Source organism: Mustela erminea, chromosome 15, assembly GCF_009829155.1.
Source record: "Mustela erminea isolate mMusErm1 chromosome 15, mMusErm1.Pri, whole genome shotgun sequence".
Taxonomy (NCBI): Eukaryota; Metazoa; Chordata; class Mammalia; order Carnivora; family Mustelidae; genus Mustela; species Mustela erminea.
This window is the reverse complement of record NC_045628.1, coordinates 56182882-56198096: the sequence shown is the minus strand read 5'-3', so window position 1 is coordinate 56198096 and position 15215 is coordinate 56182882. Positions and strand designations below refer to the sequence as shown.

Here is a 15215-nt window from a genome sequence, read left to right as displayed (position 1 = left end):
AGTACAACAGATAGTTGTTTAGAGTTTGCTATAACAGGGAACAGAGAAATAGAACCACAGCTGGAAGAAGACATTTGTTAGCATTATTACTGACCGTAGGACATTTTGGGAGGATGGCTTCATCTTAATAAAAGGACCTTAAGTATCTGTAGGAGCTCTTCCAGCCCATAAGTTAAGAACTGGGATTTGGGACAAACTGTAAGAGACTCTGAATCTCACAAAACAAACTGAGGGTTGCTGAGGGGAGGGGGTTAGGGAGAGGGTGGTTGGATTATGGACATTGGGGAGGGTATGGGCTATGGTGAGCACTGTAAAGTGTGTAAACCTGGCGATTGGCGATTCACAGACCTGTACCCTTGGGGCTAATAATACATTATATGTTAATTAAGAAAATAAATTGAAAAAGAAATGGGATTTGGAGCCAAAATTTTGCTATAACAGGGAACAGAGAAATGGAACTGTAGATGGAAGAAAGGGCATTTATTAGCATTATTATTAATCATAGAGACATTTTGGTAGGATGGCTTCATTTTAATAAAGAGGATTTTATGTATCTATAGGAGAGATTCTAGCCCATTAGTTAAGAATTGGGATTTGGAGTCAGATAGCCCAGATTTAACTTTGATCCAACTGTTGTATAATTTTGTTACCTGAAGGAAAAGTTACTCAGATTCTCTGAATTTTGGTTTTCTCATCTGTAATTAATAGTGAAAATTATAACCTCCTAAGGATTAATACAAGCTCATACTTTTTTTTTTTTAATTTTTTATTTTTTATAAACATATATTTTTATCCCCAGGGGTACAGGTCTGTGAATCACCAGGTTTACACACTTCACAGCACTCACCAAAGCACATACCCTCCCCAATGTCCATAATCCCACCCCCCTCTCCCAAACCCCCTCCCCCCAGCAACCCTCAGTTTGTTTTGTGAGATTAAGAGTCACTTATGGTTTGTCTCCCTCCCAATCCCATCTTGTTTCATTTATTCTTCTCCTACCCACTTAAGCCCGCATGTTGCATCACCACTTCCTCATATCAGGGAGATCATATGACAGTTGTCTTTCTCTGCTTGACTTATTTCGCTAAGCATGATACGCTCTAGTTCCATCCATGTTGTCGCAAATGGCAAGATTTCATTTCTTTTGATGGCTGCATAGTATTCCATTGTGTATATATACCACATCTTCTTGATCCATTCATCTGTTGATGGACATCTAGGTTCTTTCCATAGTTTGGCTATTGAGGACATTGCTGCTATAAACATTCGGGTGCACGTGCCCCTTTGGATCACTACGTTTGTATCTTTAGGGTAAATACCCAATAGTGCAATTGCTGGGTCATAGGGCAGTTCTATTTTCAACATTTTGAGGAACCTCCATGCTGTTTTCCAGAGTGGCTGCACCAGCTTGCATTCCCACCAACCGTGTAGGAGGGTTCCCCTTTCTCCGCATCCTCGCCAGCATCTGTCATTTCCTGACTTGTTGATTTTAGCCATTCTGACTGGTGTGAGGTGATATCTCATTGTGGTTTTGATTTGTATTTCCCTGATGCCGAGTGATATGGAGCACTTTTTCATGCGTCTGTTGGCCATCTGGGTGTCTTCTTTGCAGAAATGTCTGTTCATGTCCTCTGCCCATTTCTTGATTGGATTATTTGTTCTTTGGGTGTTGAGTTTGCTAAGTTCTTTATAGATTCTGGACCTAGTCCTTTATCTGATATGTCGTTTGCAAATATCTTCTCCCATTCTGTCAGTTGTCTTTTGATTTTTGTTAACTGTTTCCTTTGCTGTGCAAAAGCTTTTGATCTTGATGAAATCCCAATAGTTCATTTTTGCCCTTGCTTCCCTTGCCTTTGGCGTTGTTCCTAGGAAGATGTTGCTGCGGCTGAGGTCCAAGAGGTTGCTGCCTGTGTTCTCCTCAAGGATTTTGATGGATTCCTTTCGCACATTGAGGTCCTTCATCCATTTTGAGTCTATTTTTGTGTGTGGTGTAAAGAAATGGTCCAATTTCATTTTTCTGCATGTGGCTGTCCAATTTTCCCAGCACCATTTATTGAAGAGGCTGTCTTTTTTCCATTGGACATTCTTTCCTGCTTTGTCGAAGATTAGTTGGCTGTAGAGTTGAGGGTCTATTTCTGGGCTCTCTATTCTGTTCCATTGATTTATGTGTCTGTTTTTGTGCCAGTACCATGCTGTCTTGGTGATGACAGCTTTGTAATAGAGCTTGAAGTCCGGAATTGTGATGCCACCAACGTTGGCTTTCCTTTTCAATATCCCTTTGGCTATTTGAGGTCTTTCTGGTTCCATATAAATTTTAGAATTATTTGTTCCATTTCTTTGAAAAAGATGGATGGTACTTTGATAGGAATTGCATTAAATGTGTAGATTGCTTTAGGTAGCATAGACATTTTCACAATATTTATTCTTTTCCGCTAAGGTCAGGAACACGGCAGGGATGTCCATTATCACCACTGCTATTCAACATAGTACTAGAGGTCCTAGCCTCAGCAATCAGACAACAAAAGGAAATTAAAGGCATCCAAATCGGCAAAGAAGAAGTCAAATTATCACTCTTCGCAGATGATATGATACTATATGTGGAAAACCCAAAAGACTCCACTCCAAAACTGCTAGAACTTATACAGGAATTCAGTAAAGTGTCAGGATATAAAATCAATGCACAGAAATCAGTTGCATTTCTCTACACCAACAGCAGGACAGAAGAAAGAGAAATTAAGGAGTCAATCCCATTTACAATTGTACCCAAAACCATAAGATACCTAGGAATAAACCTAACCAAAGAGGTACAGAATCTATACTCAGAAAACTATAAAGTACTCATGAAAGAAATTGAGGAAGACACAAAGAAATGGAAAAATGTTCCAAGCTCATACTTTTAAAGAGCGTTATAGTCAACTGTATTGCGCTTTTTAGTATCTCTCTTGGGGTCTTAGATGGAAATAATAGTTGGGCTTATTATCTTACAGTGAGTTGAATAGTCTCTATATTAATATTGTTATAGATTTGTTTAGTCCACTAATAATTTGTATGTAGAACTGCATTATTTTTCTTTCCCCTTATTAATTCAGGAGGAAAGATCATAGGCTTAAAATTGACAAGCAGCAGTTGTCAGAAGGCATGGCGCAGGGTAATATGGATGGGTGGAGGGAGGAGAGGGGATTTAATTTCATCCACCAGTAGGTTGTAGTTCCTTATTCACATAGAAGCATACCCCCATTCCTACTGACCTGTTTGTTTTCCTCTAGACTGACTTGGTGAATACTAAATGCTGCCTTGAAATGTTTCATATTGGATGTGGGTTGAGCTGGTACATTACATAGACAGGTTACTTCCTGTCTTCATTCTTCAGTCAGGCTTTTTATTTTTTATTGGTTGTTTAGACTAGATTTAATACATTTTTAGAGTTGCCAAAAACAAATGTAATAAATGGTGTCCTGAGGCTACAACTAGGCTCACTGGGCTATGATCAAACTCTGCCTTTGGCAGGCTCTTTGATACTTGCTAAATTCTCTGGCTTGGCTTGTTTACTTAAATTCTTAGAAGTTCTAAATATAAACTTTGGGTGAATTCATTGCAGTATACCTCTTTGAGTAAGCCTTTATATATGGAATGGTTTAAATATTATTTGTGCTCTCAAAACTAGTCTTAAAAACAAAAAAGGTAGGGTGCCCGGGTGGCTCAGTCAGCTAAGTGTCTACCTTTGGCTCAGGTCATGATCCCAGGGGCCTGGGATGGAGTCCCATGTCAGGTTCCCTGCTCCATAGAGAGTCTGCTTCTTCCTCTGGCCCTCCTCCCATTTGTTCTTCCAGTCTTTCTCTCTTTTTCTTTCAAATAAAATAAAATAGTTATATTAAAATAAAATAGTAATAGTTATATTAAAATAAAATAGTAATAGTTATATCATTTATTCCTAAATCTAATTTTTATAGCCAGTCATTCTAATCCAGTGAAATTAAATGAATTTCTGGCCTTGGCCTTCCTACTCCTTTAATAAAATTAATTAATAGCACAATCGCCTAAATAAAATAAAATTAATTAGTAGCAAAAACTGTATAATTAATTTAGAGAAGGCCCAAATTGCGTAACCTGTGAAGCATGGTAAGTAACTTAGCTGCGCTATAGCTGCCACTGGCCTTCTGTCTTCTCTTTGGGGCAAGTAGCTTCTCTGACCACGATGGTTTAAACCAAGGGAAAATGTCCAGGTTTCCTGAATTTTGTTTTGGGGGAAGGTTAAGGGAATGATCAGAAATGACTTTCTTTTCACTAATGTATGAAGCAGTGGGGAGTCTATCAGCTTTCTTTGCTCTGGTGGTGGATGTGTTTGGTATACTGTTTTACTTCTTTCCCATTCTGTTTCAGAGTCTGATAAAGAGGAGAAACCGCAAAGCACTGTTATACCCAAGGAAGTGACACCAGCCCTGTGCTCACTCATGAGCAGCTATGGCAATCTCTCAGGGTCAGACAGTGAGCCAGAAGGTAAGTCATGGGCTCAGTTGTTACAGGTGGGTTTGTTTTGTTTTGTTGCTTTTTGAATTTGGTGTATACTCTGCGCCAGTAGCATCCTTTCAGGTGTGTCTTTGTGAGGACAAGATGTGTCAAGCACATTCTTTATTTCATCTTCACATTTTTCATTTGGTGTTAGCATGGGATAAAGGAAAACTTGAGAAATGAGGAAATGTATCGCTAGTCTGGGAGAAAAAGGCAAAAAATAAATAATATGACAGGATAGGAAGGGGAAGAAATAATGTTTAACTAATGGAGTCAAAGAAAATTCTAAAAGATACAGCAAAGAAAGTTAATTTCCTCTGTTTACTCTCAAGAGCCCTTGTCTTAACATATTTAGAGCACCTTTGGTCGGTGAAAAGAGGTCCTTTGTAAAAAAGTGAATGACAGAATTCTTTACATGTATGTAGAGCATTTTTTTTTATGGAGCACATTTACATAAATTACCTCATTTGGAGAACATAGTAACTCTATTCTTGTGTCAAATTAGCCTGTGTGTTTTAAAGACTGGATGAAACGGAATCCTTTCAAGGTTCTTTCTACGTAATTGGTGATGTCTAACCTTTAGAAATGACAACAAACCAGCTTAATCTAGCATCTTTTCTTAGAGTTACTTCAAAGTTGTATGTTGTTGATTTGTTGTAGCATGGCAATTCTAAACCCACGGTTCATATAAATAATCAGCATATGTTTAGTGAGTAAATCTTGCCCTTCTGTTGTGGAAACTTGGCTCTGCACAGTAAGTTTATTTGGGCTTTACCACCTATGAGAGAATTCACGTGTCTGTGTCTCTGCACTAGATGTGTACTGAAGATAAAGAATACAGGGTCTACAGGTGAGTGTGTAGAAGGAAGGGAAGATTTTAATGTAATTGGATGACGATGGTGGCACTTTTAATGTTAATTAAGCTAGAGATAATCACTGTATAGTTGGAAGATGTTGAAGGAGAACAAGTTGGCATTTACTGTGAAGGATAATGTTTAGATGTATCTGTAACAGGGATTTTTTTTCTTCTTTTTTAATGGACCATGGTTTACTATGGTAGCTGTTTAAAAGCTACTTGAATTTTGAAATATAAACTACTTTGGTTTTATCAGGTATTTCTTAACAGATGGTTGCCTCTTCTTGTTTTTATTTTGATTTTAAGTATAACAGTATTTATTTCTTTACTCTTGTTTCCAGTACACTGATAGAAGATGAAGTTATTCTTTAAACACATATTACATTTCCTGCTTATCGTGTGTTTTTATGACAGGTGATAGCAATGAAAGCTGGTACCACATTACTGAATCTTATAAAAACAAGCCACACTAAAGCCACACTAAAGCTCTTGGTCTCTCTCCCAAGATAAAACATTTAATACTTTCATTCTCATGTCTTTTTTTGCATATGCACAAGCAGACAAACAGGGGGAGTGGTAGGGAGAGGGAGAAGTAGGCTCCCTGCTGAGCAAGGAGTGCCTGAGGGACTTAATCCCAGGACCCTGGGATCATGACCTCAGCTGAAGGCAGATGCTTAACCGACTGAGCCACCCAGGAGCTGCCACCATTTTTAAATTAGAAGAAAGGAAGGAAACTGGGAGGGATCTTTTGAGGTCCCACTCCTTCATTTGTAGAAACTTCTGCTTAAAGAAGATAAGTTTACAAAGCTAGTATGTGAGAGAGCTGATAGAAAGCCTAGGTTTAGGGACTTAAAAATCTAAAAAAAGCCAGCTGTATTGCCTTTCATTGTAGTCATTCTCTTTGTTGTATTTAGTGTCTTACTGCACAGAAATGCATAGCTTTATCTTATAGATAAGAGAAGGTATTTATCTATTAAAAGATACATTTTATCTTACATGAATTTATTTTTACTAATTGTCTACGATGCCCTGCCTGAAGGAAAAACCCCTTGCGTATATTCCTAAGGCTTCAGAATTATTGTATGTAGTTTGAATTCAGCTTTATTAAGCCATCCAGGTCACCAGCAAGTTTCCAACTTCCATTGTAAGTTCTGGGCTATGGGATAGGATATCGACACATAGGGACTTTGGAAGAAATAAACCAAAGAAATAAAGTGGGCTTTTCTGAACCATGAAATAGCATCTAGAAGGCTGCTTATTTAAGTGGATTCTAAATGGAGAGGAGCAGTTTGATTCCTCACAGATTTTTAACAATTGGATCATCATAGTTATAATCTGTCTTGACTTGGGAATCGATACAAAGGTATATAGAGTATCTTAAATGTGACCAGTGCTGTTCCAGAATGAGTTTTAAACAAGGAAGGGGTCCCTCAAGAAAGACTGAAGGAAAGCAAGAGGCTGTGCTTGGCTCTGGGGACATCAGAATCATTAAGATCATTAAGTTATACGTAACTTTTATACGTAACATATAAAAGAAAATTTCAGTGAGTGATATTTCCAAATGGGTTAGTTTGATATCTATTCTGGATTTTGCATGTTAGTTTTTTGTTTTTGTTTTGCCATGTTAGAAGTTAAGCACAGTTTTGTAGCTCTCCAATTTTTTTTTTCTCAAACTGGTGTGGGCTAGGACTGGGTGTCCTCCAAATTGAAAACTCTTTCTTTTTTTTTTTTTTTAAATTAACATATAATTTATTATTAGCCCCAGGGGTACAGGTCTGTGAATCGTCAGGCTTACACACTTCACAACACTCATTATAGCACATACCCTCCCCAGTGTCCATAACCCAACCACCCTCTCCCTACCTCTCTACCCCTGGCAACCCTCAGTTTGTTTTGTGAGATTAAAAGTCTTTTATGGTTTGTCTCCCTCCCAATCCCATCTTGTATCATTTTGAAAACTCATTTTAAAAAGCCACAAACCAAAAGATGTGATTTATAGATTTGAAAAAAATTCATTGGTTATATTTTAAATTTATTTGGATTGATAAATATTACATTAAAATATGACTCTAAGCTGGGAAATGTTGTGAGCCTCAAGAAAAATATAAAGAGTCTCAGTTCCTCATTCCTTAGCAGAAAATTGACAGTGTACGCTCTGATTCTTTTGGCTCTTGTATTCCTGGATTGGAGGATCAGTACTTTTCTTTCTTTCTTTCTTTCTTTCTTTCTTTCTTTCTTTCTTTCTTTTTTTTTAAGATTTTACTTATTTATCTGAGAGAAAGAGAAACTATGAGCAGGGGAGGGGCAGAGGGAGGATCAGACTCCCCACTGATGTTCCATCCCAGGACTCCAGGTTCATGACCTGAGCCGAAGGCAGACGTTTAACCAGCTAAGCCTCCCAGGCGCCCAGAAGATTAATGCTTGAAGGGGAAGCAAATAATAGAGAGTAGTACCCTGGCTTTTCTTTTTGCCTTTTGCTACTGTTCCCATAGTTTTGAACTCTATAAACCACTTTGGATTCTTTGCTCCATTCTTATATGGTTACATTTCTCTAATTATTTTTCTTTTTTCCATCATTTTGAAGGCATATCAAAACTGTGGTCATCACAACAAATTCTTTTTTTCTTTCTTTCTTTCTTTTTTTTTTTTTCTTTTCTTGGAGCTAGAGAGCATGCACACGCATATGCACTCGAGTGGGTTGGAGGGGGAGAGAGGATCTCAGGTAGGCTCCATGCTCAGCTTAGAGCCCAGCATGGGGACTCAATCTCATTAACAACGCTGAAATCATGACCTGAGCTGAAATCAAGAATTGGATGCTTGGGGTGCCTGGGTGGCTCAGTGGGCTAAAGCCTCTGCTTTCAGCTCAGGTCATGATCCCAGGGTCCTGAGATCAAGCCCCACATTGGGCTCTCTGCTCAGCAGGGAGCCTGCTTCCCCCTCTCTTTCTTCCTGCCTCTCTGCCTACTTGTGATCCCTGTCTATCAAATAAATAAATAAAATCTTAAAAAAAAAAAAAAGTTGGATGCTTAACCAACTGAGCCACCCAGGTGCCTTGTCATAGCAAATTCTTACATAGTGCTTATTCTGTGTCAGGCCCTGTTTTATGTGCTTGACTCATCTAAGTATTATAATAACCTCATGAAGTAGGTGCCATTATTTATGAGGATATTTAGGTAGAGATAAGTAACTTGCTCCAAGATCACAACTGGTATGTGATGGAACTAGAATTTGAAGTTTGGGACCAGGGTTTGTGCTTAAAATACTTACCCTGTATTTCCCTTCTAATGCAATTAACACTTGGGTGTAAAGGTTTTGAGGGATATGATTAGACTCCTACACTTTAGTTCAGGCATTTGAACCGAGTCTCCCAACTTCTAGAATCGAACTCTTTATATCACATCAGCTTGTCAAAAATACAGAATAACCATTTTGGGGGTGAGGGGAGGGGATCCTTAAAACTTGTGAGTTTTCAACTAATCATATGGTTTTTCTTCTTTATTTTGTTAGAATGGTGAAATGCATTGATTGATTTCAAGTATCAAACCAGTCTTGTATTCTTGGAATAAAATCTACTTAGTCACAATTATTACCTTTTTAATACATTACTGGATTTGATTTGCTAATAATTTATTCCATGTTCATAAAGGATTATTGGTTTGTGTTTCTCTTTTCTTGTAATGACTTTGTCTGAATTTGGTATGAGTAGGGATCTGTTTCCTTCTCCACTTCTTTTAAGGGTCTGTGTAGGATTGCTACCATTTTTTCGTGTTTGTGGAATTCAATAGTAGAGTCATTTACCTGGCATTTTTGGGGGAGGGTAGATTTTAAATTATGAATTAAATTTCTTAGTAGGTATAGGACTATTTAGATTTTCTATTTTTTCTTGTTCAGGTTTGGTAATTTGTGTTTTTCAAAAAAATTTGTTTCATCTAAGATGTCAAATTCATTGGCGTACAGTTACTTAAAGATATTTTCTTGTGCTATCTGTTGGATCTATAATGATGTTTTCTCTTTGATTCCTCATATTATTAAATGGTATTTAAAATTTTTTTTTCTTGATCAGTCTTGCTAGCTGTTTGTTAATTTTATTAATCTTTTCAGAGTATACCAACTTATGGCTTTATTGATTTTTCTCTATTGGCTGTTTCTTTTTCTTTTTTTTTTTTTTTGGAAAATTTTATTTATTTATTTGACAGAGAGACAGCAAGAGAGGGAACACAAGCAAGGGAAGTGGGAGAGGGAGAAGCAGGCTCCCTGCCGATCAAAGCAGGGATCCAGATGTAGGTAGGGCTCAATCCCAGGACCTTGGGAACGTGATCCGAGCCAAAGGCACGTGTCCAACAACTGAGCCATCCAGGTGCCCTTCTTTTGGCTGTTTCTAATTCATTGATTTTCACTTTGTTATTTATTCCCTTCTCACTCTCTGCCTTCTGTAGTGGAAGTTCAGATAATTGATTTTAGGCTTTTCTTCATTTCTTTTTAATTTTTTTTTAAACATGTTTTGTGTTTTAGATTTTTTTTTTTTTTAAGATTTTACTTACTTATTTGACAGAGAGAGAGATCACAAGTAGGCAGAGAGGCAGGCAGTGAGAGAGGGGGAAGCAGGCTCCCTGCTAAGCAGAGAGCCTGATGTGGGGCTTGATCCCAGGACCCTGAGATCATGATCTGAGCCAAAGGCAGAGGCTCAAACCACTCAGCCACCCAGGTGCCCCTCTTTTTAATTTTTTTAAGTTTTTAATTCTTTTCTTTTTTTCTTCATTTCTTTCTTTCTTTCTTTCTTTTTCTTTTTTTTTTTAAGATTTTATTTATTTATTTGACAGAGAGAGATCGCACGTAGGTAGAGAGAGAGAGGAGGAAGCAGGCTCCCCGCCAAGCAGAGAGCCCAATGCAGGACTCAGTCCCAGGATCCTGGGATCATGACCTGAGCCGAAGGCAGAGGCCCAACCCACTGAGCCACCCAGGCGCCCTTTTTCTTCATTTCTAATAAAAGCAACCAAAGTTATAAATTTGCCTCCATGCATTGCTTTAGCTGCATCCTACAAATTTTTATGTTTTCATTTTTATTGTTTAAAAATGTTTTCTAATGTCTCTTGTGGTTTGTTCTTTAACATGTGGGTTAGTTAGATGTGTGTTGTATAGTTTCCAGAGATTTGGTGGTTTTCTAGATAGTTTTCTGTTAATGATTTTACTTTAATTCTGTTTTGGTCAGAGGGCACATTTGCACACTTACAGTTTTTTTTTTCCAGTTCATTGAGACTTGTTTTGTAGCCTAACACAAATGAATGTTCATGTGAACCTGACAAAAATATGTATTAGGTTGAATGTTTGTCAGTTTGAGTTCTTAGTCATACTCAGGTCTTCTCTATCCTTGCTCATTTTTTGTTTAATTTTCTTCAGTTACTGAGAGCAGTGTTAAAAGTCTCCAACCTTAATAATGGATTTGTTTGTTTCTTGTTGCAGCTCTGTGGGCTTTTGCTACATGTATAGTGAAATGCTGTTATTAGGTGTTACTGTTTTGCTTTCTTGATGAATTGATTTCTTTATCGTTATGAAGTGCCCTTCTTTGTCCCTGGTTATAGTCCTGTTCTGAAGTCTCCTTTGTCTGATATTGATATAACCAATCCAGCCTTTTTATAATTGGTGTATGTATGGAATTTTCTTTCCTCCTTTTACTTTTAGTCTGTGACTTGTCGCAGGCAGTCCTTGCTTTGTACTTCCTTGGTAACTGAGATTTAATCTCAGTTCTGTTTTTGAAAGCAAGAACTACCTACAATTTAAAGTTGGTTTCTTGTAGACATGACATAGTTGATCTTGTTGTTCTCTACCACCCCTCTCCACTCTGACCAATCACCCTTTTAAGTGGGATGTTTAAACTGTTTAAACATATTGTAATTATTAATATGGCTTGTTTCTTTTTGTCACACCTTTTGTTCTATTTTCCTTCTTTTCCTGCCTTTGGATTTATGCTGCCTAACTATTAGGGCAGTGCAAACATAGATTTATTTGTTGACCTCTTTATTTTACTTTTTAGGAGTTGGTCTATCTAGAGTTTATAGATATGCAACTAACAATATACTTTAAATGATGTTATACCACTTCATATAGGATTTAAGAATTTTATAGCAATATACATACATTCTCCTCTTCCATTCCTTTGTGCTGTTATCAGGTTTTCCTGCAGATGTTATGAATCCTACATGCATTGTTACTATTATGGCTTAGAATAGTCAGTTATCTTTAAAACCTTTTTTAAACCAGAAAAAAAAAAGTCTTTTCTATTTATCTACATATTGATGATTTCTGATGCTCTTCATTCCTTTGTTTCTGTCTGGTATTATTTCCTTCATAGAGATCACTTTCTGTAACTCTTTATGGTAATCTTTTCAGTTCTTGGCAGTTATATTTCTGATTTGAAAAATATGGTACTACATTGAAAATGCCTAGTTTTTATTAATAAGTAGCCAGTATTATGGCTGCTGGGGGGAGTATTATGACTTTTTTGGTTATTTTGTAAGTTTACCTTTTTTTTTTTTTTTTGGGGGGGCGTGGTTAATCTTTGTGTTTGTTTTTCATTACTTTCAGAAGCTCCCATTAAGACTGAAGCAGACATTCTGGTGGCTGATGAGGTTCTTCATAGCAATACTCCTAAGAGACCCAGTCCCAGTGCTAAAGTGAATGCTAGAAAGTATGAGAGCCCAAAGAAAAGTTTTAAAAAGACAAAACCTAAGAGGAAAAAAGATTATCACAACTATCAAACGTTATTTGAACCACGGACACACCATCCATATCTCCTGGAAATGGTAAATGATTTTTCTTTACATTCTAATCTTTGTGTTCTTCTCAAATGATAAAGATAGAGCCACTGGGTTTCCTCATGGGTTCATGCATGCATGTTTTTAAAGTTTACCAAAGACATTTGCTCCTTGAAGACTCCATTAGTGTATCTTAATTTTGAAGCTGCATTTGGAATACAGCTGATACTCAGTAAATGTGAAATAGTATACTTTTCAAAACTGCTTAAAATAAAAGGATCTGTAGAGTTAACTGATTGGTAAGGAAATATGTATTGAGGTGTACTGACATTTTTAAAGTTTCTCTTGAAATCACAACTAAACACAAACGCAGACTGAAGGGAGAAGGAGTTTTTTTATGTGTTTATTTTGTGCATTATTGGCTTTATTCTTAGTGTGATGTGCTGAAAAATCTATTTCTTCAAATTTTAAAAGAAGCAGCAGCACATCTTTTGATTCTAAGTAATGGACATGAAGTCGTTCAAAGGTCTAGTTCTTTTGTGCTAGAAGTAATAGAAAGTATTCCAAAATTTTTACTAGAGTTGTAGAACTATTGACAATGTGTGAAAGTTGTTTTTGCCCTGTCAGCTAAGTGTTTCTGCTGTAGCTGAACTGTTCTGTGGCTACAGTCTTTGAGGTATTACATGTAGACACAGTTGCTTCTTATTTAAATTGATCTGGAATGGAGTATCTATTTTGTAAATTTCAGTGCTTCTATAAAGTAAATTGCATTTTTAAAATACCTCCTAAGTTTTAAATTAAATCTTCTGCTCACTAGATGTTCATTCCTTTGTGAGGTCTCTTTATTGCACTAATGACATCAGGAGATAAATTGAGTGATCTTATCCTTTTTGACAAATCACAGATGATTCCTTGGTTATGTATTTCATCTAAATACGGGGGATTTTTAGATTTCCATTACAATAAGCACAAAAGTGAAAAGTTACAAAAGCCCAGGAATGTTGGGACTTTTTTACTGCTGCTTTCATCATTACTATATTTACTGGATCAGCTTATCAGTTTCTATACTGTTTGTAGGTTTGGGTTTAGGAGGATCCTCTTTGACATGATTTGTGGATCAAAGAATTGCAGACGTTTAAACCTGTATTTCCTGTCCTTTGTTACATACTCCCAGAGAGGATGCCCAATGTGAACATTTGTGCCATACAAAAAGCTAGATAATCTTGGTATAAGTTAAAAGGAAATGTTCTTATATTGTTTTTTAACAAGATAATTTAAATATAATAATCTATTTAAATATATATTACAAATTTATTAAAAATTATGTTGTAAGTATATAAATATATATATCTTTATTGTTCTGTTCTTTATATAGGGGAGACACATATAGTATTTTAGGATATATTTTATTTACCAGCTAATCATTTTATTTATTATTTTTTAGCTTTTAGCTCCGGACATCCGACATGAAAGGAATGTGATTTTGCAGTGTGTTCGGTACATCATCAAAAAGGACTTTTTTGGACTTAATACTAATTCTGCAAAAACTGAAGATATATAGGTATCTGATGTTTCAGCACTCATGTGAAATAGCCCCATCTTAAAGTTAGTGGAGGAAAACCTTTTTAAAAAAACAAAACAAAACAAAAAAAAATGGATTAGTAATTAAATTGTAGGCCTCATGGGATATTATGTTGGATTTTTAAATCTTTCCTTTGAATCTATGCAAATAAATACATAACTGATTTTTAAGACTGTGTCTGTATTGTTGGGGATGTGCATAGTATTTGCTGGCAGAATTCTGTTATTTATATTTACTTGTATGTATTGCTGTCAGGTAAGGAAGTCTGCTCTGGGGACAGTTAAGAATTAAATATACTGGTTTAGTAGTAAAGAAAAAAGCTTTAAAAATGTTAAATTCAGCTGAGCAAAACTGTAGCTTAGGGAGAGAAGTATATTCATTTTGTTTTAATGCTGGAGAACAAGAATCATTCTTTAACCATAGCAAGGGAGATTGTTTAGAAAATAAACCGTATCAAATTAATATATTCAGAAGGTCTTGAAATTTAAAATTTCCCTGTTTATTTCAAAGGACATTTTGAAATTCACCTATTGACACTAATTAAGTATTTCAAATATTGAATGTTTGGAATATTAATATAGATAAGGCCTTTGAGTGTGTTTAGATTCACTGAAAATGCTTGTTTTTGCTATGGTTCAGAATTGGACCTTTTAAATTTCTCTGTTGAAAACTATATGAAGCATGGTACTTAATGAAGCCCATCTAATTTATAGGCAAAACAGTAGTTTGTAAAATAAAGTAAAACCTTAGAACCAGTTTTAAGATTTAATTAAAATTCATCTTATGAGCAAATCAATTGAACCCTTTTTGAATAGATCCTTTAATACCAAATAATTTTTTTTCCCAGAATTTTTTTAAAATTTTAATTTCTTTTCAGTGTAACAGAGTTCATTCACCCAGTACGCCATGCAATACGTGCCCTCCATAATACCCACCACCAGGCTCCCCCAACCTCCCAACCCCAACCCCTTCAAAACCCTTAGATTGTTTTTCAGAGTCCATAGTTTCTCATGGTTCATCTCCCGCTCCAATTTCCCTCAACTCCCTTCTCCTCTCCATCTTCCTGTGTCCTCCATGTTATTTGTTATGCTCCACAAATAAGTGAAAAGATATGATAATTGACTCTCTCTGCTTGACTTATTTCACTCAGCATAATCTCTTCCAGTGCTGTCCATGTTGATAAAAAAGTTGGGTATTCATCCTTTCTGATGGAGGCATAATACTCCATAGTGTATATGGACCACATCTTCCTTATCCATCCGTCCATTGAAGGGCATCTTGGTTCTTTCCAAGAACCACGGTTTGGCGACCGTGGCCATGGCTGCTATAAACATTGGGGTACAGATGGCCCTTCTTTTCACTACATCTGTATCTTTGGGGAAAATACCCAGTAGTGCAATTGCAGGGTCATAAGGAAGCTCTATTTTTAATTTCTTAAGGAATCTCCACACTGTTCTCCAAATTGACTGCACCAACTTGCATTCCCACCAACAGTGTAAGAGGGTTCCCCTTTCTC

General features: G+C 36.5%; 1 protein-coding gene across 1 annotated transcript in view; it reads left to right on the top strand.

Moving 5' to 3' along the window:
• Window positions 1-13969, top strand: part of NUFIP1 (nuclear FMR1 interacting protein 1) — a 47976-nt gene extending 34007 nt beyond the window's left edge. Inside the window, exons 8-10 of the mRNA XM_032314646.1 lie at window positions 4381-4497; window positions 11948-12165; window positions 13562-13969. Coding sequence (XP_032170537.1) covers window positions 4381-4497; window positions 11948-12165; window positions 13562-13678 — 452 coding nt within the window. The 3' untranslated portion in view covers window positions 13679-13969. The remainder of the gene's footprint in view (window positions 1-4380; window positions 4498-11947; window positions 12166-13561) is intronic.
• The last annotated feature ends 1246 nt before the right edge of the window (window positions 13970-15215 follow it).